Source organism: Chenopodium album, chromosome 18 (genome assembly GCF_948465745.1).
Source record: "Chenopodium album chromosome 18, dcCheAlbu1.1, whole genome shotgun sequence".
Lineage (NCBI taxonomy): Eukaryota > Viridiplantae > Streptophyta > Magnoliopsida > Caryophyllales > Amaranthaceae > Chenopodium > Chenopodium album.
In genome coordinates, this window is record NC_137851.1 from 32,001,831 (window position 1) to 32,029,497 (window position 27,667).

General features: G+C 34.4%; 1 protein-coding gene across 1 annotated transcript; it reads left to right on the forward strand.

Annotated features, from left to right (window-relative positions):
* The first annotated feature begins 607 nt into the window (after positions 1–607).
* On the forward strand, positions 608–26,525 carry LOC145592372 (DNA-directed RNA polymerase I subunit 1-like). The gene is made up of 21 exons (XM_081648818.1): positions 608–948; positions 1,084–1,253; positions 2,108–2,267; positions 2,376–2,648; positions 5,230–5,451; positions 5,591–5,770; positions 5,942–6,104; positions 10,830–11,020; positions 12,705–12,965; positions 15,095–15,183; positions 15,277–15,424; positions 15,521–15,739; positions 15,857–16,261; positions 16,374–16,515; positions 19,865–20,067; positions 21,422–21,624; positions 22,288–22,486; positions 22,582–22,838; positions 23,894–24,034; positions 24,505–25,225; positions 25,812–26,525. Exons 1-21 carry the CDS (start codon positions 931–933, stop codon positions 26,388–26,390), a joined length of 4,944 nt encoding a protein of 1,647 aa, XP_081504944.1. The 5' UTR covers positions 608–930; the 3' UTR covers positions 26,391–26,525.
* Positions 26,526–27,667: the final 1,142 nt, after the last annotated feature.

Consider the following 27,667-nt stretch of genomic DNA (forward strand, 5'->3'; position numbering starts at 1 on the left):
ATAAGCAACAAGAAAAGTATGCCATCAATTACTACATAATTATAGAAAGCAAGTAGTACAACAAGTCTACAAAACAAATTAAAAGGAATTGATAAAGTAAGATCAAACCATGGCCAAATTTATAAAGAACACGGGTAGTGTTTAGGTGGGGGGTTAATAGAAATTTTTTGTGAAAATCATCAGGAGTATATGGGTAAAAAAGAAGGAAGAAGGGCAATTGAAATTGAAAAGCCCAAAAGTACATGCTTAGAGAGTAATAATACCAAAACCAAATTAAAACAAGGATAAAGTTACCGATCGTATGAGATCTAATAAGAAAAAGAGCTCCTGACTTGATGAAGAACACTCATAAACCCCAAATTTGTGAGGATGGAGATGTGACAAATCCTTAAATTGGAAAAGGAGGAGAGTAAGCAGCAAACCCATAATTGAGGAGCGCTCAAGAGGAAACTGAGTCAAAACCCAGAATTTTGATACTCCATTGTTGACGGCAAAATTGCTGTAGTTCAAATTTGAAGACAAACTTGAATCAAGGACGGATTGAAACCAAAGGAGAACTAACCATTAATAACACTGCACATTCTTTAGATGAATTTGAAAATGGACTGAAAATGAATGAGGTAGGAGACAGGGGAGCCGAATACGGCGGGCTAAGGGTCTTAGGGTTTCAGTAGATGAGAGCATATTTCTCTCTCTTAAGCAACAAAAAACTCACTGACCTTATTTTACAAATCCACCCATTAAACAAAACAAGCCCTTAAAAATTCTTTCACAGGCTAAAACCTCAGCTCACTTCAATTCTTCCAGTAAAACCCCGCCTCATTTCTCTTCCTCCCTTTCTCCCTTCTACCACCACCACTTCCACCACCTGCTTCCCTCTTTTCCCCTCAATCAAACCCTACCAAAAAATCTCAATCTAAACTTCACAATATGAATCAAACTTCCGAGGTATTTCATTCCACTTTTTTCTTCAATTCAATTATTGTTTGCTGAATTTATTTCGTGTGTTTGATAAATTCGGACAATTTTTGTATGTATAGCTAATTTTGTTGAATTGCGGTTTTTGTTTTGTTTTGTTTGTAGTCGGCGTCGGAGACGGTGGCGGCAGTGCGTTTCGGTGTTATGACGGATGAAGAGATACGGAAGCTTAGCGTAGTCAAAATTACGAACCGTAATATATTGAATTTGGTTGGCCGGCCCGAGCCGGGTGGTCTGTGTGATCCTGCTTTAGGTCCATCGGATGATCATAGTCTGTATGTTCCTTTAATTTTCCAAACCTTATTGTTGTTAATTTTATTGAATTTGGCATATTTATTTTTTCGGTTTTTAAAAAAATACAAGTATATATTTGTTGTACCTATAGACAAATATATGTTGGTGAGTCACGAATTCGGATTGTGGAATTAATACGGAAAGGTTATATTAAGTTTATATTTGGAGTATCTGTACACGGTTTTTGGGAAGAAAATGTTGTAATGGAAATAATGTAGAGGGAACTGGGGAGTGTATTACGTTGTTGAATAAATGCGTTGAAAGAATGGCTTACCTTATACTACGTACTTTGCACTATGTGTTATCCTTGACTCTCTGTGTTTTGGGGTGTTTTGGATATGGGATGCTAACTATTTGTCATTTTTGTGTTTCATATTGTAAAAGAAAATAGAAACTCCATTGACATTTAATTTTAAAATGGACAATAAGAGAGTGTGACAAAATTCTTAACTTTAATCAGCAATAATGGTTGGTGCCATACTGCTCTAAGAACTGTAGAATTGTGATCTAAAAAATCTTTCACAACAGAAAGATTTGGCTTGTAATAACCCTTGTTTTCTGTCTTCTGTGTGTGTATGTGGCGTGCATGCGCAAGTGCATGTGCGTGTGCGTGCCGCGTCGCCTAAAACCCCTGTATTAGATTTATTGAACCTTTTTTTACCAGTAAGTAATTTTTTATTAGACATGATTAAGGGGTGTCTTTAATTGTGTAGGAGAGGAGGGAAGGAGATGCTTTACACTTGAGTTTATTTACTCCTTAATCATCTTCATGCTGATTATATTGCGTTATTTTGTTCAGATTGCTATCATATTAATAATTTGCATTTCTGTGCAGCTGCAAAACTTGTGGTCATCGTGCCTTCTATTGCCCCGGACATTGTGGTCATATAGATTTCGTGTCATTGGTTTATCACCCTTTATTGTTCGATATGCTCTACAGAATACTGCAGAATACCTGTTTGGCTTGCTACCATTTTAAGGCACCTCCAGAGGAGGTATTTTCTATAATTGTGCAAATCTTGCCTTGACAAATTAACTTAAAATAATGCTTTCCTTAGAGTTTCATGGTCATCTAATTTTATAATTTCGTTTTTTGACTACAGGTTGAGATGTGCATCTGTAAATTGAACCTTATAACAAAGGGTGATATTGTTGGGGCCAGAGAGCTAGATAATTCAAATGGGTATCCTGATGACAGTTATAAAAGCCTTGGTGGGATTTTTGAGGGCCTTAAGCATCGTAACTTGACCTCTTTTCAGCTTACCGAAGCACTTTCAGTCTTGAGAAGTTTATTGAAGAAACGAAGTCCCAAATGTAATCGTTGTGGTGCCAAGAATCCTCCCATTACTAAGCCTACGTTTGGTTGGTTTCACATGGTAAATTAATTTATGTCCTTCAGCCCATTAAAAACTGTTTTTTTATCGCTATGGTTGTCTTACTAATTGTTTTGTATAGAAGCTACTTGGTGTTTGAAATGCTAATTTGCCTTTGCCCCATAATTTCTGAGAATATTGTCTATTCTTTTGAGCAATTAACTCTTTGCACTTACATAAAAATCCTCTCTATTAGAACTCCTGTACTAGTGACTAGTGAGGTGACTTGTCACTTGTGGTATGGAATGTGCTCCATTGTCAGTCTACAAGTCTTTCGGTCTCCATAAGTCCACTTGCTCAAATAAAATGAGAAGGGTTATTAAGTAACAGTTTTGCATCGAGTTGATACAATTTCAGACTGATTTCCATCCTTTAGGATTTACCATGTCTCTTTTTTTATTACTATTACTGTGGGAATTAGGATAACCAAAATATTAAAATAAAACAAAGTAAATGAAAATAAAATAACTTTTAATAATAAGAAAACTAAAAATGAAAGAAAGCGTTGAAATTAAGTTACCTGATAAAGCTGCAAATATACTATAATTAAAAGACAAATGATGGAAATAAGAGAAATTAAGGTTAAAACGAGAGAAATAATTGGAAAATAAACCAAAAGACTATCCTAAAAATACCCTTAAAAGTGACATAATTGTCATTTGTCAATTACATCCCTTTCTAGTTGTTTTCTTCATATTTTGCCAAATAATTTCTATTATATAGATTATGCATGTGTTTGAATTTATTATTGGGTACAATCGCAAACTATTACTTTAACAATTTGACACCAATTCCTGGATGTTTTCTATGCCATGTACACATTCGCCATGGAGAAATAGAAGATCATGTTGTGTTCAACACCATTTTCATTTTTATGCTGGAAAACATAAAGAATAATCTTAGTTAGTAATAATTGATTACTCCGAGAAACAATTGAATGTTTGGACGTATTTGGGTGCATTGCGTCCTATCTTGTGTTCTCTACTGAGAGCATGCAGATTGAGTAGAGTCCTTGTGGACTTCTGGTTTCTTATTGAAATTGTTTTCTTGTAACCATTTGCCTATTTTACATTTTACATTGTAAAAACGGTTGTAAATGCGAGCCAAGTAGTCTGTTTGTTCGAGCTAAGCTTGATAAAAATTATAAGTTTTTGAGCTATCTAGAGCTTGAACAAGCTTTTAAAAATCTTGTTCAAGCTTGGCTTGTTAAAAGTTTAGCTTAGTCGAATTTTGTTCACGAATGTTCTTGGTAGCTGTAGCATGAACAATCTTAAATTGAGATGGATTAAATAAACAAGCCCTAATTGTCGTTAAAAAATGTTTTATTTTTTTTATTTTTTATTTTTTAAGTTTTAGTGCATCCACTCAGTTTAATACTTCCTCCGTTTTTGTTTAGTTGACATGTTTAATTTAGGCACACATATTAAGGAGAGGAGAGAGAATGAGAGAGAATGATAAAGCGAGTGGGGTACACTAGTAAATGCAAGGTATAAAATTTACCCAAAAAGGAAACGTGTCAAATAAATAAGCATCCTAAAAAAGAATGTGTTAACAAAAGAAAAGGAGGTAAGTATAAGATATTTTTATTCTTTCTATAGAAAAGATAATGGTGGTGTTTTCATGCCTATATATGTTGATAATTTGTTATTTTTACATATATATATACGAGTAATAAATCTAGTAATATATATACTAAAGTAGTTTTAATAGAGATTTTTTCAACTTGAACGAGCTGTTATAATTGGGTGTGAAGTCGTGGACAAGCTTATAAATGAACTTAATCGAGCCGTTGACAAACATTATCGAGTCGAACATAATGTTGTTTGAGCTTTGTTCATTAAATTGACGAGCTTAAATTTTTTATTTAGGCTTATTTGTTAACTTAACAATCGATCACTGACTGAGCTTGTTCGCAAATATTTTATGGAAGTATCAATTCATTTACACCCCTAATTGTAAACCACATTTTTTTGTGTGGTTCTTTTGCTTTTAAGTTACTGTTTAGTTCATCGGATTTGAAAAACTGAACATTAATTATTAGAGCATATCACCAAAAATTTACCTTTTAAAAAATATAACTATGCGTTTCAGTATTATATTGACACATTTGAGGTCTTATCATTATATAACTAATAATAGATCATGGTAGGTTTTACCAATTTATATTAAAATGGCAAAGTAACCAATTATAATGTATTAGTTTGTACCATAATTATAAGTCTGGTTAAGCAAACATTGAAGAGAATGATGAACAGTCAGGGTGGGAAGGGTTGTCTGTTTTGTTAGCAAAGGAAGTCTTCTGCTCAATAATCAATACCCCCCTCCTCTCTTTTGTGCGATTGTGAACTTCTGCTATCCTATTGAGCTTTAATGCTTAAACTGCGGGATTGTCATATTGCTGTTAACACTACGGAAATGTTAACAGAACAAAATCTATGTTAGCACTTTTAATGAAGAAAGTTTATTCTTGTAGCTTCATCATGGATGCATTAACTTTTTCACAAAAATCTGGTAATATAATGAGATTATTAATTTGATCTCTTTGGTTTCTCTTGATACGTATATTCACTTTCTTATTTAAAAGGGTGGCTTAAATGATAGCAACATAAAAGCAAATATCATCAAAGGGCATAGGTTGGATGGACCTTTGGCTGAAGGAGATGATGATAATGCTTTGTCTGAGGTAGAAAATGCTGAGGATCATGATGATGGAAAATTAGCATCGCGTAAGAAAAGGAAAAAAAAAGATGACCTGCAGCTAGAATTTATGAAGTGGAAAAAGTCACGATCTCTTTTACCAACAGAAGTATGTTATTTTCCTTGTTCATATCATTAATCATTACCATTGATCTCATTTATCTCAAATCTTTTCCATTTTTATTCTTTTGATGCGATAGTTATTTGTATACTTAAAATGACTGTGTAATTTCCTCCAATAATTGCAGGTTAGAGGAATATTAGAGCGTCTATGGGAAAATGAGGCTCGATTTTGCTCGTTTGTTTGTGATATTCAGCAACATCAAGGATTTACATATGAGAAGAAAGCTGCTTTTATGATGTTTTTCTTAAAAACTCTTCTAGTACCTCCATTGAAGTTTCGTCCGCCCTCTAAGGGAGGGGAATTAGTAAGTTTCAGCTGTATTATCCCTTGCATTCATCTAATTTGGGGCAGTTTCATTGATTCTTAACCATGGTTAACTGACTTGGGAAGATTGCACTGGTTGTTCATCAATGTCAATTTTTTACCCTGGCTTTTATGCATGCACATCTATAAAGAGTTATAATTGTTTATTTAGGTGATGGAGCATCCTCGGACAGTTTTACTGAGCAAGATTTTGGAGTCTAATATATCCTTGGCAAATGCTTATGAGCAGCATGCTGAACATAACTTTATTCTTAGTAGGTGGATGAATCTTCAACAATCTGTAAATGTTCTTTTCAATAGCAAGAGTGCAGCAGGTCAGTCTGTATTTTTGTTTATTCACCTTTACCTTGTGTCCTACCTTACCATACAAGCTGCAGTCCATGTTCCTTAATGTTTGTCTAACCAAGGACTTGTTAGTCATGTGTTATTTTTGGAATTGTAATAAAAGCTATTATTACGTCAATGGCCAATTAACAATCTAATGTTTTTGGGAATTCATATATATATCGATAAGGTCTTTTTAGCTAATGGAGAGGATCAGAGGACCTTCATTTTATGTTTTACTGCAGTTGTTTGTTATAAAATTAGAACCCTTTATGAGAAGTACTTGAGCTGTTTTTTGCTATTCCTCAAAACCGAATTCTTACAACCTATTCTAGTTTCTACTGTGATATTATTATAAAAAAAAATCTAATTATAAACTTCATTACAAGACATGCAAGGCATACCAGGTGCTGAATTCATTACGTACATGAGGCATTATTTGTGAAAATTTTGTTAACACTATTAAAGAGTGTGAATCCTAAAACATAACCATTTTTTGGTATCATCTAGTACAAGTAGTTCAAAAAACGCTTTTGAATTTTTCCTTAAAAGTGGATTCAGCAAATGATTTATGTTGTATAGTTTAATCATAAATATGGATACTCCCTCCATTTTTAAATACTTGCTCCATTTCTTCATGCGCGGAGTTTTAGGAGAAATTGGAGAAAGTAATAAAATATGGAGGTAGTGGGGTAGGTGGAAGAATAAAAAATTGTAAAAGGGAAAAGCAGTGGAGAGAATTGGACAAGAGAGAATATGAAATTAATATAATACTCCCTCCGTATTTTAATAAGTGTTACACTTACCAAATCCGGCCGTGTTTTAATAAGTGTTACACTTCCTTTTTTTGGGCAAAAAGCTACATTAAAATATTATATCTCTCTCCTCTCATGGTCCCCACTCAAACCCACTACTACTTTTTTTATTATATCTTTCCTCTCACATTCATTACTTTTCAATAAACTATTAACCCCACTATCTTTCTTTTACAATTTTTTAATACTCCAACTACCCCATTTACCTCTTATTTTATTTAAGTCAATTAAATTGCCTAAAACTATGTGCCGGTCAAACTGTAACACTTAAAAAACACGGAGGGAGTATGAATCATGGTGGGTTCGCTAGGTGAGAGAAACTAATTAAATATTGTAAAAACTTTCCAAATAAGGAAATAGAGCAAGTATTTAAAAACGACCGGAAATGAAAAGTGGAGCAAGTATTTAAAAATGAGTGAGTAGTATAGTAGGTATTCCTTAAATTGGGAAAAAAAACTGGTTCATGAAATAGAAATGCAAAAACTTGTCTTGTCATTGCCACTTTATGCCTCGCATGGCTACTAACCTAAGCTCAGATATAGTCACGAAAAAAAAAAAAAAGAAGAATCATAAGATAGAATAAATAAGAAAATCAAAATTGAAAGTATATCATATGGAACATAAGGAACAAGAAATGAAGTAGTGTAATTAGAGGGACGGAATGAAGAAGTGTTATTAGCTAACCAATAAGGATGAGTAAGGATGAGCACTAAGTAGTGTCGGGATAAAAAGTAACATATGCATTTTCCCCCTGTGTACCAAAGTAATGTGTATCTTTGGGATTCCATGCTCCACTAATCATAAGTGTGTATATTGGATGGATTCCAAATTCTTATAGACTTTTCAAAGTCTAAATATTATTTGAATATAGTATTTGACATAAACCCGCTACTAATTCTTCTTGGAACATTTTGTTTCTGAGCATAAAAGTCGTTTTCAAGTAGTCCAAATGCAATTTATTGTATTATCATTATTAGTAATAGGAAAAATTGTCAAAAACAATCTTTTAAAGTGACCACTGTATTTAAAACAACCTTATGATTTTTTTTTGTTACTTCAGATTACAAAATTTATTGTCAAAGACAACCTAGAGCTACTTTCCGGCATTAACCATAGTGTGCTTGTCACGTGACCCTTACTTTTGCTAATTGCACCCCTTCCACCTCCACATTCCTACTTAAAAAAGTCCTGCGCTCTCATTTCCTCAATTTCATCCTTTGTCTTCAACAAGGTGTCGAGGGTTAATTACTCCCAAAAACTAATTGTTTCTACAATTTAAAGTCTTCAACCTCAATTTTGAACAGGTACTGTGCTTCTCCTTCTTTAATGTATAAAATTATTTTGAAAATTGAGGATTATTGAAAATTAGGGGTTTTTTCCCCAAATTTTTTCAAATCGATTTATTGACGAGCGGTTTATTAATTATGCAGTAGCCATGGTTTATTTGAAGGATATCAAATGTGCTTTATGGTCTCCGGAACCTCCTAGATGATAATGCAAGTTTCCTCCTCCCTTTGTTTTTAACCATGGTAGAAAACGTAAAAAATTAAAAAAACCCTATAAAAGAGGAAAGTTTGTATGACTTGCATCAATTAATTCTTACAGTATTTGGAAAGTCTTCATTAATGGAACTTGTAACTGCAGATATGAGTTGCAAAGTGAATGACGAACACTAATTTTTGTCTCCAAATTGAGGGAGTTTAAGAATAGAGGTTTTATGTGAGTGATCTGGAGGCAAAATGGGTACATGTAGGATAATAAGAGGTCATGTGACATTGTGACAAGCACACTATGTTCAATGCCGGAAATTAAAGGGTCAACACCGAAAAGTAGGTTTAGGTTGTCTTTGACAAAAAATTTTGTAATCGGGGGTCTGAAGTAAGTCAGTCAATCAATCAAAGCCTTAATCTCATAAATGGGGTTGGGTATATGAACCAAATATGATTATTTTGTGTGGTTGTCCACAAAAATCTTCCTCCTCCATCCCTTACGATCCAATACCTCATCCTCATGCAAATCCATGTATTTCATATCCTTCGTAACTCCTTCCAACCAAGTCATTTTTTGGTCTTCCTCTCCCTCGTTTAGCCTCTCCATGGTCCCACCCTTCCACTCTTCGCACCGGTGCACCCTTGGGTCTCCGTTTTACATGCCTAAAACAACGCAGACGATTTTCCCTTAGTTTGTCTGCAATGCCTGCCACCCCTACTTTCTTGCGGCTAACCTCATTTCTGATTCTATCTCTTAGAGTGTTCCCACACATCCGCCTTAACATGCGCAATTCTGTAACCGCCATCTTTTTAATGTGCTCCTTCTTAGAAGCTAAGAAGCCCAACATTGGTCTTATGATAGTCCTGTAGAATTTTCCCTTCAATTGTAAGGGAATGCTTTGGTCACATAACACTCCTATGGCCGCTCTCCATTTAAGCCACCTTGACTTATCCTGTGGGCCACATCTTGATAATGCTCCTATTTTTCAGGATGATCGACCCAAGATATTTAAAACAATCACTCATGGTCAAGTCTTTTCCATTCATTTCCATTCAAACTCACCACATCATTGCCTGTCCCCCTCTGAGTACCAAATCAGCATACCAAATATTCAGTCTTACTCCGACTTAACTTAAACCTCTAGATTCCAACCTTTGCTTCCATTGTTCCAACTTGGCATTAACCCCATCTTTAGTTTCATCCACCAAAACAGTTGTTTCTAATTCTAACAAAGTGGTCGCTTTAAAAGGTTGTTTTTAACAATTTTACCTTATTAATATTGATAGACCAAATATAATCCGATCTAATACAAAGTTTTGGTCAACTTATTAACTTTCCTTTTGGGTCCAATACTTCAATTTAAGCCATTTTGGCCTAGTAGTAAATCCATAAGAACTTTGTGCTTAATTTGAAATGTCACTCACACAAACATGCATATATACTCTGATTAGTCTCCCTCCCTCAGTCCACCTCTCAATTGCCTTTGCCAAGAGACAATACTTTAAAATCTATTTTCTGAAAATTAACAAGTCACATTATTACAGGGACCTGATGTTTCTCTGTTAATTATAAAGCATTCCTTTGACCTTAAAAGTAGTGTGAACTCATGATATACTTGTTTGAACATGTGTGTCAGTACAAGCATTTTGGTCTTTTAATCTAGAAAGGCAGAGTTTATTCTAAATTTAGACAATCATAAATAGAAACTGAGAAGTTTATTTAAGGACGAAAGGTGTAAATTACAAGCAGCTATCACAGAATATGGAGGCTATGCTAGTCTGAAGGGAGCAAAATGGACAATTTTATGGTGCGATTAGGGGCCCTAACTCTAATAGCCCTCCAAAAAGAATAAAATGGCCTCTATAACTTTCTTTGTGTGATAATATAATGAATTATGTTTTCCTTTCTTAATTGGTTTATTTATCTTTCAAGCATATTGTTGAGATTGAGCATTAAGATAAATTTCTAATTATATAGTTGGATCTGCCTGTTGGTTATGAATTTATAATAGGTTTAGGAGGCATATGGGCAGAATTTTCACTGGATATCAGCATTCTTGACCATTTTAATGTAGTATTTGGAATGAAATGGCAGAATTGGAGTTGGTCCTCTGGTCAAGAGTTATTGTTTGATAGAGCATCTTTGTTATTTCTGTTCGATGGTATTGTATGGGTCTGTGGCGTTATCTTGGAATTTTTGTGATGCATAACTTAATAGACACAAAATTTTCTCAGCTCTCCTAGCTGTTCATGTTTTTGTCCCTTGTAAAAAAAGTTGTGTAGTGTTTTGCTAGAGCATGTGTGAATGCATCTTGTTCATGTTAGAAATAAGAATGCAGCAAAATATTTCATCCCAACCAGGCTGTTCTGACAGGAGCTGAATGTATGTCCATTTTGGTCTAAATAACAGGTCCTGGACAAAGAGAATTGGCTTCTGGGATATGTCAATCTCTGGAAAAAAAGGAGGGTTTGTTCCGGCAGAAGATGATGGGGAAACGAGTTAATTTTGCTTGTCGTTCTGTTATATCACCTGATCCATATCTAGCAGTCAATGAGATTGGCATTCCCCCGGTTTTTGCATTGAAGTTGACCTACCCTGAGGTGAGATTTGATCTTATCAATTATCATCATGCTGTTTCATGTTATCTTGAACTTCTTGGTCTTTTCCTTCAAACTTATAATTGGCCTAGTGATATTTTCTATTGGCTGGGGGCAAATGGTTTCCAGACTTGTCATATTCTCTCTCTTTCTATATATATATATATATATATATATATATATATATATATATATATATATATATATATATATATATATATATATATGTGACAAGTTGACTTTTAATAAGTGTATTATAAAGTCAGCTTGTTGCTTGTAATAAGAAATGAAGTATGTTTTATTTTTTATTTTTTTTATTTTATGCATCCTTTGTAGTATTGAAAGAAGATTTTATGGATAGTCACTTGCAGGTATCCTTCCTGACCATGTATTACACTCATTCTGATTATTCCTAGTAAGAAGTTCAGGAATAAATGGAAATAACTTTTCACCTAAGAGAACAAGTATTTTAAATGAGGAAAAACCATCAATTGGACTGTTATTTAATATAGATTTTTCTGAAATAGCTCCCAAAACATTTCTTGGGAAATAATCCTCACGTGTTATGCGTACTAAAATACTTATATACTCCTTCTGTTCTTTTATTATTGTAACAATTGGGTATTTAGTTATTTACACTATTGACACACCATCATGTGACAATCTGCTGTGATGTTACGCAAGTTAAAAGAAGTTTAGTGGGGTCTTGTTAGATATTTCTCAATGTATACTATTACAATGTGAACATATGAGAGCCAACTTTGGTCTTCACTTGAATATAAGAAGTATATAATATGTTCACATCACCTTTTCCCATTCGTTTTGCCATTGTTCATCTTGTGATGTATTCCATTTCTTATCTTAAGTAGCCAAATCTTCATTAATTTAATTTTTTGATGGGAAGATCTAATGCAATTTTTGTGTAGCATCTTATGGCCAAGAGCAAGCTCCCTTGTTGCATTGTTGACTCTAGGACTAGTTCGACACTTTTTGTTAGTTCGTCACTGATCTCAAATAGATTCTAGATTTCCATGGATGTACTTAGACATTGCATACAATCTTATATAATTAAGATCACATAAATTGTATTGTTTTCTCTTTATGACATTGTTGAAGATAGTATCCTTTGACGGTGAGCATCAAGCTGTCTTAATTTTGACAAAAGTTTGTTTCTACAAATATTATTGGTAAACTAAACATTTATTGTACATTTTTTTAAAATTATATTTCGTTTGGAAAGACTGAAAGAGAAATATTCTCTTTTTTGAGATCCCATGTTTTGGTGTACTAGGATAGGTCTCTGTAGATTGAACTTTTCATTCTATCTATGTTTTTATTTCATATGTGGCTATATTTTCAATGGTTGTATACTTGTTTAAGCCTCTATCTAGCTGCATTTACTTTGAACCTGGTTTATTTATGTATGCTAGAACTCTCGAATTATTTATTTATTTATTTATTTTTATTTAGTAATCTGATATTTTCTTATCTTTTTTCTTTCTTACTGATTAGGCTACATGAACAATGAATTAAACTTGGTCTAATAAGTCATTAAGTGATTACAATTGAATGTAATTTGGTGACCTGAAGAATGCCTCCCCTTCCCCCTCCTCTTCTTACTTTCTGTTGATCATGCTAAGTGCTAATATTGGATATTAAAGTTGTTCGATTAATGTTGTCTACACAGAGAGTGACTCCATGGAATGCGACAAGCTTAAGAGAAGCAATTGTTAATGGACCTGATATTCATCCTGGGGCCACACACTATGTTGATAAAATAACATCAAAACTACCACCTATCAGGAAATCTCGTATTGCTTTTGCAAGAAAATTACCTTCTTCAAGAGGAGTCACAACCCAACCTGGGAAGTCTTTCAGTAATGATTACGAAGGGAAGGTTGTACACCGTCACTTGCGCAATGGGGACGTAGTTCTGGTGAATCGACAGGTATGAGGAAACAACAGTTGTTTGAAAAATGGAATGTGGCAGTGGATCTACTGTTGATCTGTTTGTGGGAAAAATGTGATGATGTGTACATTTATGTGTACTTGTATTTAACTTATGTTAAAACTTGTTAATCCTCTTGTGTATGTGCCTATGTGAGCATATGTGAGTCCTTATAGTTAAATGCTTGTAGTTCCCTTCGAGTTGTTGGTACTTGTATAAAATAAAAAATTCATGAATCAACTTAATTATTTTGCTGTTAAAATTGGATTATTGCTTTTGGTTGTTTCAACTGTAGTGTGGTTCTGGGAAGTGACTGCAAAATGAGGAACCTGAGAAGATAAATTAATGTGTTGCAGCAAAGGGATGAATATTAGGCTATAGATTTTCTGTTTTGTTATGTATTTTGCTTACTTTGACTTCCCAGAACTTAAGAAGAATTAAAGTTGCTTTCCATTTGTATAAAGGAGAAGCTATGCTGGTTTTGCTCTTAGTCTTCTTTTCTTCTGCTTTTTTTTAAGAAAATATAATTGGTATATTCTTATGTGGGACTAATTTTTGGGGGCATTTTCTTCTCTTTATAATCATGTCAGTGTTGACAGTGAAATAGCAAATCCATTGTGGAAGTATGTGTGGTTTCTCAATGCCAATGCTAGTTCAGGAGGAAGGATTAAGTAGAGCCCTTAAAACTATATAAGACTAACGTCTTTCCCTTTATGTTGCTGATATGAGAGTGCTTCTGGAATTTAGGTTTATCGCTTAGCCTGTCAGGCTCAAGTCCCATATCGTGCAATTGGTTTATAACGTAGTGTAACACAAAAATGGTCTTGGGATATCTAGGCTTGGGTGACCAGTGCAACATAAGATCCTCCACCATTGGTATGAGGGCACAAAGGGGGAGGTTGATTGGTTGGATATCAATCGATGCGTCTTTGGGTGTGCCTTATTCTGAAAGTTAGCTCCAAGGGAGTCCCCTCCCCATATGATTAATGAGGGATAAGTAATATACCTTAGAATTGAACTGTCACAGACCTCCCCACCCTCAGCTATAAGGTAAGGAGATCAAAAAATTGTCACAAGACCAAAAAAGATTATCATGTCTGATAATGGAAATGGATTATTCTATGGATGACATCAATACGGAAACATAATTTGAACACAATGAGAGGCTGACAAGTTCAAGCCATTGATTTCACTTCCACACTAACAAGTTTAGCAATGATTTACAACCAATAATAATACTTCAAAGGTTACTTTTAGCCTAGTGCATATAATTACTATCAGCAAGTCTCCTCATACCATTTATCCTCATTCTTTTCTGGAAGTGTTGGTGCATGTGTGGAAATTCATTGGATAAGGTAGGCCATACCTCTCTAGAACAGTCGGTTTCCAAAAATCTATTCTTACATTTCTCTTTTACCTTGATTTATTGAAGATGAACTTATTTGATTAAACTAAAAGAAACCCTGATTTATCAACATAATGATCATTCTATAATATGTTGTTTAATCAACAAAATTTTTTAACTTTCCAATATCTGGAACCACCAAGAAGGGAAAGCATTGCTTGTGGAAATTTTCTGTTCTGCCTACTAGGTCATAGCATCTGAATTCGGGATGAGTCAGAGATTCTTGTTGATTTATTCAGAAAGCCTAGATCTTCTGTGGTGAAATTACCTCGATGAATTGCGTTGTAAATAGGTGCTTTTATTTATTTATTTTATTTTTATTGCCCCTGTTTTTGTGCCTATGTTTAAGTAGTTTGGATTTTTGGGATATCTGTGCCATGATTTATGCCAGAGTTGTCTTTTTGGTCTTGTAATATTTGGGGTCCTGTGTTTGCTCTTCTATATGCCATTTATAATTTTGTATGTCTTTTACTTATTTATATATTATTATTGTTATTGTTATTGTTGTTGTTATTGTTACTGTTATTGTTATTATTATTGTTCTTGTTATTGTTATTGTAAAAAAAGAAGGAAATAATCAATGGATGTGTTTGACTGTTTAGGAGTTGGTTGGGCATTAGTCAACCGAGCTTGCCTATTCAGAATAACAATAACAATAATATTTTATGTGATTACTTTTGCCGCCTTGGTTTTTAGTCACTCTAATATTTTATATGCTTCTCAGCCGACGCTTCATAAACCAAGTATAATTGCACTTAAGGTCCGAGTCCTGCCTGGAGAGAAGACTATTCGTTTTCATTATGCAAACTGCGAGTATGTTTCCTACCCTTTACAATATGGCTTTGTGTTATGATTCTGCAAGGTTCTTGCTGCTGATACTTGTCACTACCTGCTGACTTTATGCAGTTCTTTCAATGCTGATTTTGACGGTGATGAAATAAACGTTCACTTTCCACAAGATGAGATATCTCGGGCTGAAGCTTACAACATTGTCAATGCTGATAACCAATATATAGTTCCTACTCGTGGTGATCCTAAAAGAGCCTTAATTCAGGTTCTTATATAAAATGAGGGTCATATGATTGATTATAATTTACCTTAATCTGTCCTCAATATCTTATTTTTCTCATATTTTCATACTTGTGAATAGGATCACATTGTAGGTGCTGTACTTCTCACAAAGAGAGATACTTTTCTTACCTTACAAGAATTTAATGAGCTTCTATATATGTCCGGTGTGTGTTCTTCTGGCGCATCATCCCTGAATGCCAAATCTGGAAAGAAAATATCTGTAGTAGATGCAGAAAATGTTATACAGGTTCATCCACCCGCTATAATTAAACCACAGATGCTTTGGACAGGGAAGCAGGTTTGAATTACCCTTATGAGATTTCTCTGTAGTAACATATCAGTCTTCTGTATTTCTTGTTGTTAGCTCTCTGATTTTCTGAATAAACTTTTACAGTCTATAATCGCTCTTGTGTAGGTTATAACTGCCATCTTGAATCACGTAACGAGAGGTTCTTTACCATTTACTGCAAAAAAGCGTGCTAAAATTGCTCGAGAATATTTTGGGAGGGATGAATCCAAACGGAAGAATGATGAAAATCTTAAGACAGCTGAAGAGGGTTCTCAAAAGAAAAAGAAGAAAAGTCGGAGTTCTAAGAAGATGACTGCTGGAGATTCGGCAATAAACATTCAAAGGGACCCCAGCCACAGCATCGATGAAGATGTTGTGTTTGTTTACAAAAATGAGCTGGTTCAAGGGGTTATTGACAAGGAACAGTTTGGGAAGTTTGGTTTAGTTCATACTGTGCAGGAGATGTACGGGTCTAATGCTGCAGGAACCTTGCTTTCTGTATTGAGTCGTGTTTTCACAGCTTTCCTGCAGGTGGCTACCCAACCTTCTTATTAGCCTGATTTTCACCTAATGCGAAATGATTTGTGTACATATGTACGTGTTGCATTTTGACTTATCTTTATAAATTTCTTGTGTCTTGTAGTTGCATGGTTTTACCTGTGGAGTTGATGATATTCTCCTATTACAACCTTATGACATCCTGAGGAAAAAATTGCTTGATATTTGCCATAATTGTGGCGAGGAGGTTCACCAGCAATTTATTGGCCGCGAGAAAGAAGGTTTAGGTACATGACAATTCTTCAATGCAAAGTTCTTGACTATAGGATGTAGCTTTGTGTTAATTTATACACTCCCTGCTCAAATGGAAAAAAATTATATCATTGCTGTCCTAGATCTAACATAATTTCAACAAAATTTCCTTACAATCTCAGTCAACTCCTTACAATTAAAAGTGGGTGGTAGTATATTAGGCTATCCAATCATATCTGTTCTATATCAGGAAATTTGGCAACTTTACTCAAAGTCCAAACATCCAAAATTATTTTTGTGACTATTATCTTAGGATGAAGATAGCATGAAGTGATTAGGTTTAGAATGTGAGATTAGTTTTCTTTGAGATTGTGCCTTGTATCTTATCCCCATTTTATACTCCCATTACTTATTTGAAAACTGTGCAAGGCATGTTGTTGAGCCTTTTTATATAAAGAAAAGGCAAGCTTGATAAAGCTGATTTCATTGTCAAATCACATATCACTCTGATGTTTGTTAGAGCAGTACAATATGTTGAGGTTTCGGCAAGAGCCTTTCTTATGCTGGTATGGTACAGCTGATCAAATCAGTCCTGTTTTCTATTCAGAATTACTGTAAAAGTCTCTTAATATTACCCTTTCAAGGACATTGAGCGGATTTTTTTTCACATTCCCATTGGTTATCATCTGCTTGTTCCATAGAAGATGGTTTTTAGACTTCCATATATTTTATAATTGTATTCTCAACTACTCCTTACATTTTTTTAAATGCTACACTTGCCTTATTCAGCCGTTTTTTTTTTTCAAATGACACACTTCCTCTTTTGGATATTCCTTATATTTTAACTTTACCCACCAATGGTCCCCACTCTCACTTATTTTATCATTTCTCACTCCTTGAATGGTTCCCATTCCCTCTCACATCCTTTTACTTTTCAATAAAATAAGAACCCCACTATTTTCTCTTACATTTTTTTTAGGTAAATACAAGTCTATAACAGAGATAATCAATTCTTGTTTATCACAGGGTACTTATGTATTTACCATTTGACTTTGACTTAACTGCCGTTTCCCATTCTCTCTTCAATTGACATTCTCTTTCCTGCTTCAACCTTGTTCAATGGCAGAATTAATGACTTTTCAGTCTTCAGAATCAAACAAGCGAAATCAATGGAGAAAGGAAAGCATACATACCCTTTAGGGTTTACCATGCCCTTTATTTCTCCCTTTGTTATTCGGGTTTTGTTTTCAGCCGCCGGAAATGGTTTGCTGGCAGAGTCGAAGGCGGGAAGAAGTAGATGTACATGAAGGAAGAATAAGATGAATAGAAAGAAAAAGATAGGAGGAGGAAGATGATGAATTTTGCAACCATTAGCAAATGTTTGCTAACGTCTGTCATCTCCATCTGTCACTGCCATATGACAAATAAAGTACAAAATATATTTTTAATGGGCCAGCAAAACCCATGCATTTGTAGTATACTAATTGTGTGAGAGAAACAACCAGGTTTATCTCTGTTATAAACCTGGGCTCCTTTTTTTTTTTTTTCCCTAATTATCCTACCTACCCCACTAGCATCTTATTTTATTTAAATCAATAAAACCTCCTAAAACTCTGTGCATTCACAACTCTACCCTTTAAAAAAAAAAACAGAGGGAGTACTTTATTGTGGTTACCATAGGTTAATTCCATAGAGGAGGGTTTTTAGACTTCCATATATATACATATATATGTGGTTACCATAGGTTACTTCCTCTGTTTTTTGTTTTGTTTTGTTTTGTTTTTTTTTTTAATTGCATCACTATACTAAAAAAGAAGTTTTAAATTAATTGCATCACTATCCTTTTTAACTTATAAGTTTTCTCTATCTCTCTCCTACCACATGGGCCCCATTTATTTTTTCTCTCTACCCAAAAAATGTCTAGGAGTCTATGAAAACAAAAGTGATGCAACTAAACTGAGGAAGTATATGTAGTTAGGATCCGGTGAGAAGTATGCTTATGGTGGGAAGCGTGAGAAATAAAGGTACATTAAGTATATAGAACTGATACATCCAATGTGTATTATAGATACATTGAAATAACATCATATATACATCAAGCCTTTTCCTCCTTTTTCCTTTTAAATATGGACATATCGGCAATACAACGCCTACACATGCCCATTACAGAAACTCACCTCTTTCTCAAGCCTTGTTAGAATTCAATTAGTGTCATAAACTTATTAATTAAATTTGAAAACCAAAACCCCCTCTTTCTGTCTTTCTCTACCAACAAATACATCATGATATTGCTGCAGCTAGCTATAAACAATGACCTTGGTTGACAACGGCATATGAAATTTAAAGGTAATTTATGAGGGGAAGAAGCAGAGATGAGCTCAACAAATAAGATGCTAAATATAGAAGAATCGTATAGATACAATCATACAATAGAATTATCTTACACATACATCACCATCAATGCTCAATAGATACATCAAAATGTTTTAGAGATACATCAATAGCATTTTTGTTTAGAGTTTACAAAAAGTTTTTCATATCTGATTGTAAAACTATAAAATAAATTTGATGTATATATTGTTGAAATAAAGCTTTGAAAATGGAGGAGAGTATGAAAAAGATTAGCTCAATAGCTTAGGAGGCCAAAAAAATGGAGGAAAAATAGAGTTTGGGGAAGAAAGGTACTCCTAAGAAAGGCACATGTATCCCATATACAGCAAGGTACACTTTGAGCTAAATATTTCACATACTTACCATCATGCCATTAATGAATGGATGATATGAGCCATCAGATTAAACTAATCCAACTGTTGACAGCTTTTCTCACCCTTCTCACATAACATTCCCTTTTCACAATGTATATATATATATATATATAATGGAATTCTCAAATACTTTATTGCGTTCTGTCTGTTGCTGGGTTTATGTGCCACTCAAGTGTTATAAGAGCTTTCATTTATTGTAGTTTCTTTTAAATATCTTCCTGGCTTTGGTCCTCTGTCTCTTCTCTCATTAGGACACATTAAGATGGGTATAGAGGAACAGGTTATTGAACATAGATTCACATGAAGGGTTTTCTTTTTTTTTTTTTTTTGTTCCCTCTTTGGCATCAGTTTTAGTCCACAGTAGTACTTTACTATAATCCATGAGCTTCTGTGTTCTGAATCTTATTGGCCGTATATCCTAGATTTCCAGTTGAGACATTCAATGTATGCCTAATCCTTTTTCCGGACTTAAAGTCGTCCCTTTAGTTGATGTAATAGCTGTAAGGGGCTTGTTGTTATGCAGTATGTTTTGATTCTGTAATTATGGCACTCTAATAATGTTAGTTGTTTTGTTTTTAATTCTTTCTGATTTCATTTTTGTGTACCTCTATCTGTCCAGAATTTTCAGAGATGCAAATCGAAATTGAAAAAGCAGTTCGGCGTAATGGAGAATCTGCAATAGCGCTTCTTGATGGGTTGATGAGAAGTAAGCTTAATACACTGAGCTCTGCGGTCACTAAGCTATTCCCTGAAGGACTAATTAAGCCTTTTCGGAAGAACTGTCTTTCTCTCATGACACTCTCTGGAGCTAAAGGTGGCACTGTAAGTTGTTGACTTTATTGACTTGCTTCAGTTTGATTTTTTTATTGCTTGGATATTCTTCTACTTTCTATAATTTAATATGAATGTAAAAGCCTGATGTAATTTGAGGCACAAAGCATCTCAAAGGCTATGGTATAGGGAGCAAGCGAAAGGTGCAGCACCGTACATGCTGAGCCTATGCTTATAAATGATTCTGAAAATTAATACAATGAATGCTTTTTATCCAGCATCGTAATAATATTAACATGAGATGCTTATACTCTGATAAACGTATCCCAATGATAAAAAGTAAAGAAATTAGAATCAGAATAATTGTTGTTTTAATGAGTCTTTACCTCAACTCCCCCTACCCAGCACATCCTATGTTTTATGGTGGACTAGAGATGTGTGTTTTATAACGCCTCTTACTTCATTCGAGGCATGCTGAAGCTTTGAAGTTGAACCCTAGGTGCCTGTGATGATTTTGTGCCTGGAGAAGTTATATTTTTACTGCTAATGACACTGTTGCACTGTGCCATAGTCACACACTAAGTAAGGCGTTTGGTTTTACCATTGCCTTGCAACTCTCAGATCCTTCCGATAAATTTTAGATATCTAAACTGTATTGAATCTCCTTATACTAGGATAAATTACAACTATTTAATTTGTCTAATGAGTCAAGATAGGTAGCTGCCTGCTACAAATAGTTTCACTGGTTCAGCATATAGCTAATGTTCATGGTCTGTACATAATTAATTACATAATAAAGGTTCATAAGGATGTTGCAACCTTGTACAATTAGAGGTGACAACAATTGCTTAAGTATAATGTATCGTGAAACGGTGGAAGGAAGAATACTTGTTGGACAAGAAAATGATGTAATTTAGTTTGCTTAACATAGCAATAGTGACTATAAGTACTATATATTATTTTATATTGTATTTGGAGTTGCAAGGTTTGCATTCCCATTTCTTATAGTGGTATTGTGGTATATATATGAAGTAGAGTAGACCTCATAGAATAACTGGTTAAGTTTCCAACCAAAATACACTTATGGATCCCTTTAGAGTTTTTGTGTTACTTGGTAACTCGAGGACTTGAAGGCATCTCACTATCTCAGTGTGTATGTTTGGAATATTGTAGTGCTTGGCTTGGCTATCTCATACGATGAAAGATAATGGGTGGAGCTATGCAATAGGCGTGGTTTATTATGATGGATTACCGCTTTGTTTTTTTTTTTTTTGTTTATTTACATGACCCTTACATCCTTCCAGCGAGTTTAGATTCTCCAAGACTGCCGGTTTCTACACTTGTTGCGTTTGTGCTGCTGTCATATTAATGCTGATTGATTCAGTTTTCTTTTAACTTTTGGCAGTTCAACTTCCAACAAATCTCTCTTCTGTTGGGTCAACAAGAGTTGGAAGGGAAACGTGTGCCTCGAATGGTTTCTGGAAAGACGCTACCTTGCTTTGTCCCTTGGGACTGTTCAGCTCGAGCTGGAGGATTTATCAGTGATCGTTATCTTACTGGCCTTCGCCCCCAAGAATTTTATTTCCACTGCATGGCTGGTCGTGAAGGGTAAATTTGTTCAGTCCTTGCTTCTCAGGCGTACAACACTAGTTTAAAATAATTCCTCTCCCGCCTCCCTTAAAAAAAAAAAAAAAACAATCGTGTGGAAGTTTAGAACTCTTAAAGTATCTTAAGTAGCAAGGAAAATCCACTTATCAGGAAGTAAATAGGCTAAGTTAATTTTGTATGTTTTGTAGATTTGTAGCTCAAATTCATCATATTGCTATGAAGAAAAAGTCACCTACAGGCTTTGAATCTTTCCCTGTGGGACCGAAATATTCCAGGCCTATGTTTCCTGGAAAAAAATGAACATTAACTGGATGGTTGTCCTTTTTGTTTCCCAAAGAGATCATAATATAAGTAGGAATCTAGTTTTTGGTTGGGTTGGACCATGCAGTTCCGAGTAAACTGTTATCAAATAAAGTGAGCTAAAGTTCCTTTATTTGTTTAGAATATAGATAGTCCATTGTATATGTTTTGTGACCTTGTTTTTCAGAATGGACTGCGTAGCACATTTTCTTTTGACTGCAACTTAGGGCTCTAATGAGAGTGTTAGTGGAGACATTAATGACAAGATGAACAGTTATTTTTAAAGAACATGCCACTCATTAATTTTTTTTTATTTTTTTTAAATGGTTTGCTTTTTGATTCATGTACATTATGTTTATGTAGGTTAGTGGATACAGCCGTCAAAACGTCTCGCAGCGGATACCTTCAAAGGTGCTTGATTAAAAATCTTGAGTGCCTCAGCGTTCAATATGACTACACAGTTCGTGATGCAGATGGTTCTGTCATTCAGTTCCGCTATGGAGAAGATGGAGTCGATGTTCACAAGAAGAACTATATGCATGAATATGAGGCATTAGCGTTGGTTGGGCTTTGTTTTTATCCTACAATGTTATTTTAATTTATTTAACTGTTATTTTTTTTATACTTATTTAACTGTTAATTTTTTTATACTTCCAGAATCAATCGCTGATTGTTAGCACAAATCCTTTAAGTCAAATCGATGATGGATCCTTATCCAAGTACATTGATGAAGATAATGAAGTACCAAATCAACTTGCCAAGGAAGCCAAAGAATTCTATAAAGGTCACCCAAAGGACCGTTTGAACTTTCTAAAATTGGTTAAGAACAAATATTACAGGAGTCTTGCACAACCTGGGGAGCCTGTTGGAATAATTGCAGCTCAGTCAGTTGGAGAACCATCTACACAGATGACGTGAGTTCTTTATTCCTCATAGTAGCTACATGTTTGAAATTTTTTTTTTGTAATCTGCTGTTAAAAAGCTTTTAATATGTGATTCAAAAGTTGCTACATTGCATTTAGGTTCAAGACAGTTGATGAAGCAGATATATGGGTTAAATTAGCTCTTTATGAGCATTTGGTTTTCCGAACATGCAATCAATGCAACAGTAGATATAATGAAATTGCTCTATAATACATTACTTTATTTGTACAAAGAAATGCTGAATCCTCAATGAACCTGCAGTTCACTTGCAGAAGAGGGGTGAATGTACATTATTGATGATGCTCTGCTTTAACCTGCTCCAAGCCATATGCCAATGTCCTTCAAAGGAGTTTGATTGGACTAAATTTTCTCAAATAAATCTGAAATTAGATTTTTTTTTCAAAGAATATTCTGTAAAGTGCTAGATTTTTTTTAGTACTTCTTGGATTAATGTTTTGGAGCTGAGATTTCTAGTCGGGGTAAAACTCGATGTTTGGAAATAATGTTAATGACAACCACGATTCTGAAACTCAAAGTTACCTTATTATTATCACCTTCTTAATCACAAGAAGTTTTTGAATGGATGTCTGAGTCTTGAGAGAATAGTATATCACATTAATAAATAAAAAAAAAAAAAAAAAAAAAAGAAAAAAAAAAGAAAAAGAGGTTTGAAAGGATATCTACTCATGTCCAAGTAGGATCAATGTTCTTTGATTACATCTTTGTTCTTCATAAGCTGACTGCCAAAAGATTTGTCTTTAATTATCTTTAGAAATTGTGTTCAGTTTTTGATCTTTGTAAACTTTTGTACGAATGTATTTTCCTAGTTGTATTTTTCTAGCCTCTTATCTGAACCTGTTCTGGCTTCTGACCTATTGACATTGCCTCAAAACTATGTACTAGAGATTTAATTTGAAATGGACAAAACATGCGTAATTATCTAAATTTTTTATTGCCTAGTTATAAGTAACATTCATACTATCTTCTTTTTTATAGGAATCTTCTAATTGATGCACTTTTTGTATCTGTGATTATGAAACTTTAGATTGAATACATTCCATCATGCCGGTCGAGGTGAAATGAACGTGACACTAGGAATTCCACGTCTGCAGGAGATATTAATGACTGCATCAAAATCTATTAGGACTCCAACTATGACATGTCCTTTGCTCAAGTGCAAAGCTAAGTGAGTTCTATTTTCCTGTTTCTTCTGTTTTAATCACAGTTCACTATCCATTGGCGGAAAGTTGGAGACAGGTATGTATTGATGTGTAAAATCATAACCATAGCAAAGCTAGACTTAAGGTTATAAAAGGTGAACAAAGTACAGAAGTACTAACCTAAGTAGATTGAAAACTTTTGTGCCTGTGGAAACTTTTAGACAGAGTTGGATATGTTTCAAAATACAACATATATGCTTCAGTAATAAATAAATGCATGAAAATTAATTCTTTTCCTTGCATTAACATTTTTAGACCTCTTCACATTCACATTTTTCCATGCAGAAATAGAGATTTAATTCCTGTTTGTTCTGTCACATTCCTACCTTGCTCTAATTTCTTCTGAACAACTTATTGCATATAATGTTGCAACTGTATATCTATTGATATCCTTCTTTCTGGAAGTTTTGCTGATTAGTATATTTGACACTTCCAGGGATGATGCAGAGCAACTTGCTGCGATGTTGAAGAGGATCACAGTTGCTGACATGATAGAAAGCATGGAAGTTAGTGTTGTGCCATTTGCAATTGAGAAACATGAAATCTGCAGTATATATAAGCTTAAAATAAAGCTCTATGATCCTGTACTTTATCCTCCTCACACTGATATAACATTAAAAGACTGTCACAGTACCCTGCTAGACGAGTATATGAGTGAGATGGAAGCTGCTATAAAAAGTCATTTGCTTTTGCTTTCTAGAATATGTGGTATCAAATCTGAATCCCAGCCAAAAGGTTCAGCAGATATGGATGAAGATGGCTTTGGGAGCCAGTCACAGACAGTAGAAGAAGAAGATGATGATGATGATGATGAAGATGATGACAATGATTGCAATGAAGCAGGGGGGGATCATTCGTCAAAAGTACGAAAAAGGAAACAGCAAGATGAGATTGAGTATGAGGATGACTCAGAAGAAGTTGAGGAGGGAAATCCTGTAGCTGATCGTGAGAATGGAGATGAAGATGGAGAAGTATCTGAGGACAATGATGTACTGAAAACCTCTTCTGGTCCTGATTCTGAAGAACAAAAGGACAAACGAGAAGCTTATCAAAGAAAAAAATCAGATAATGACAAAGCAATATATGTGGACTGTGATGGACTATTTTTTGAAGTCCATTTTAAGTTGTCAAATGAACCACACATATTGCTGGCGCAGGTATGCTGAAATTGATTTCTTTCCATTAATTTTCATTATCCTGTCTTAGTAATTGGTTTATTTATGATTGTTTATGACTGCCTTTTTTGCATAGCTGCTCTTTGATTTGAAACTTAACGAAGTGGAGAAACTTAATTTATTTTGTCATTTATATGTGATCAACATTAGTTGTGCAGGGATGGCCATAGTTAAAAAGTTTTTAGTAATATACAACCCTCGTGCCAAGTATAAGAGGCTAAAAATAGCATGTTAATTACACAAATCAACATGTGAATTTGTCATAATTTTTCTTTACTACTAATATCTAAGGGTATAAATATTTAGGGATGCATATATTATAACTGTAGGTGAAAAGCAAATACTTGCATTTCCAGTATATGTCTTCAGGTGAGCACTAAAACTTTAAGTTGAAGAAGATGTTAGAAGTGGTGTGTGCGCTGTAGGAATTTCCTCCAAACTTGAGTATATCCCTCCGAGGAGTACGCATATTTTAGTTGGATCATATTATAGTTACATCACTATCTTCCACAAGATATTCCCTGAATATAACTATGTTTCATTTTCTCATTTATGGTTGTTGATGCAGATTGCGGAGAAGGTAGCTAAGAAAGTTTATGTTAAGACTGCTGGCAAGATTGAGCAATGTAAAGTAGTGGAGCTTCATTTGGAAGACTCTGGGAAGGGAGGAATCCCAATGCTGAGAAAAGGTAAAGAATCTCGTCCTGCTCTTCAGACTGCTGGTGTGGATTTTGCTGCTTTTTGGGATATGCAAGATGAGCTGGATGTCAAGCACATTAGTTCCAATGACATTTATGCAATGCTTAGTACTTATGGGGTTGAAGCTGCCAGAGCGACCATTATAACAGAGATCTTCACAGTTTTTGGTCACTATGGAGTCACAGTAGACATGAGACACTTAACCTTAATTGCTGATTACATGACACATACGGGCGCGTATAGGCCATTGAGCAGAAGTGGGGGTATAATTGATTCGATATCTCCGTTTAGCAAAATGTCATATGAAACTGCTTCCAAGTTCCTTACTGATGCAGCAGCCCATGGTGAAGTTGATACCTTGGAGACTCCTTCGGCTAGGATTTGTCTGGGCTTGCCTGCTAAAGTTGGTACAGGATGTTTCGACTTGATGCATGATTTGGATGTGTAATATGTCACAATTGATGGTGTACAGATTCCCGATTTTGAGTCCTCACCTTAGATGCAATTCAGTTTAAGTGATAATTATGCGTGTAAAACTGATGTAATTTTTGGTTATGTATCCAATTTATGTATTTTATTGTTATTTTTGATTTTTTATTTATGCAAGTATAATTAAATTTAATGTTATGTCTTGTTTATGATCCCTACAATTTAGCCGTTCTAGACAAAGCAATAATCATAGTTTTAGGGTAAAATGCCTGTCAGCGAACAATTACCAACCGCTAGTAAAGATTTACCGACTGGTTTCGCTGTTTTTTCAAAGGTTAGTAAAAACACTTCTTTTAGTATTTATCTATTTATTTTGACAAGTTCTTACAAAACATTAAAAATCACACCAAAGAAATCACGCATACGAAAAAAACCCTAGCTTTCTCTCTCTCTCTTCTAAACTCTAGCCTACATTGTCAATTTTAAAGGGGTTTCCATTGGATTTTACCGGTAGAAAGTCCATATTTTCTTTTAAGCTTTTTGTTTCTTAAGTTACAATAATGTCTTCCTCGAAAGAAAGGGTTTATTTCCTTTAAAAGACAAGGTTTTTTCGATCTCTTTCGAAAGACAAGGTTTTTCCGAGTCCTTTGAAAGACAAGGTTTTATCTGTGCTTAATTTGATCTCCGGTTGTGCGGGACTACGATTGCTTATGGCTCGGATTCATGTTACGGAATCAACACAAGAATTTACTTTCTCACAAAATTGCGAAGCGACGACGGATCCACTTAAAAAGTTGTGTGAGACAACGAATCGAGAATATGCCGAATTGTTATATTTATGTATTTGGATTCTTAGCCCTTCCCCGATTAATTCTTGTTTGATTTTGTTAAATTTGTTTTCGTTATCGTTATTTGTCAATTGTAGATGCCGTATGACTTTAATTAATGAAATTTAGTGTTATTTAGGATCTCTTTCAAAAAAAAAAAAAATACACCAAAGAAACAGGAGCAATTTCCGGAGATAATGCTAAAATGAAAATTAATTTCCTATATACGTTGCTTTTAAAACTATTTTCCGTGATACCGTATACGTAGGCTCGGTTTTTCGGTTCGTTTTTTTGCTAGTTATAAACCGCTAATAACAATAGCGGTTCTAGATAAATTAGAACCACTAATGGTATAAGAGGTTCTTTAAAGAGAACCTCTAACGGTATTAGCGGTTCTATTTGAAGAACCTCTAATACCATCAGCGATTCTTTTAAATAGAACTTATTTTTCATAGAACCTAAACTTAAA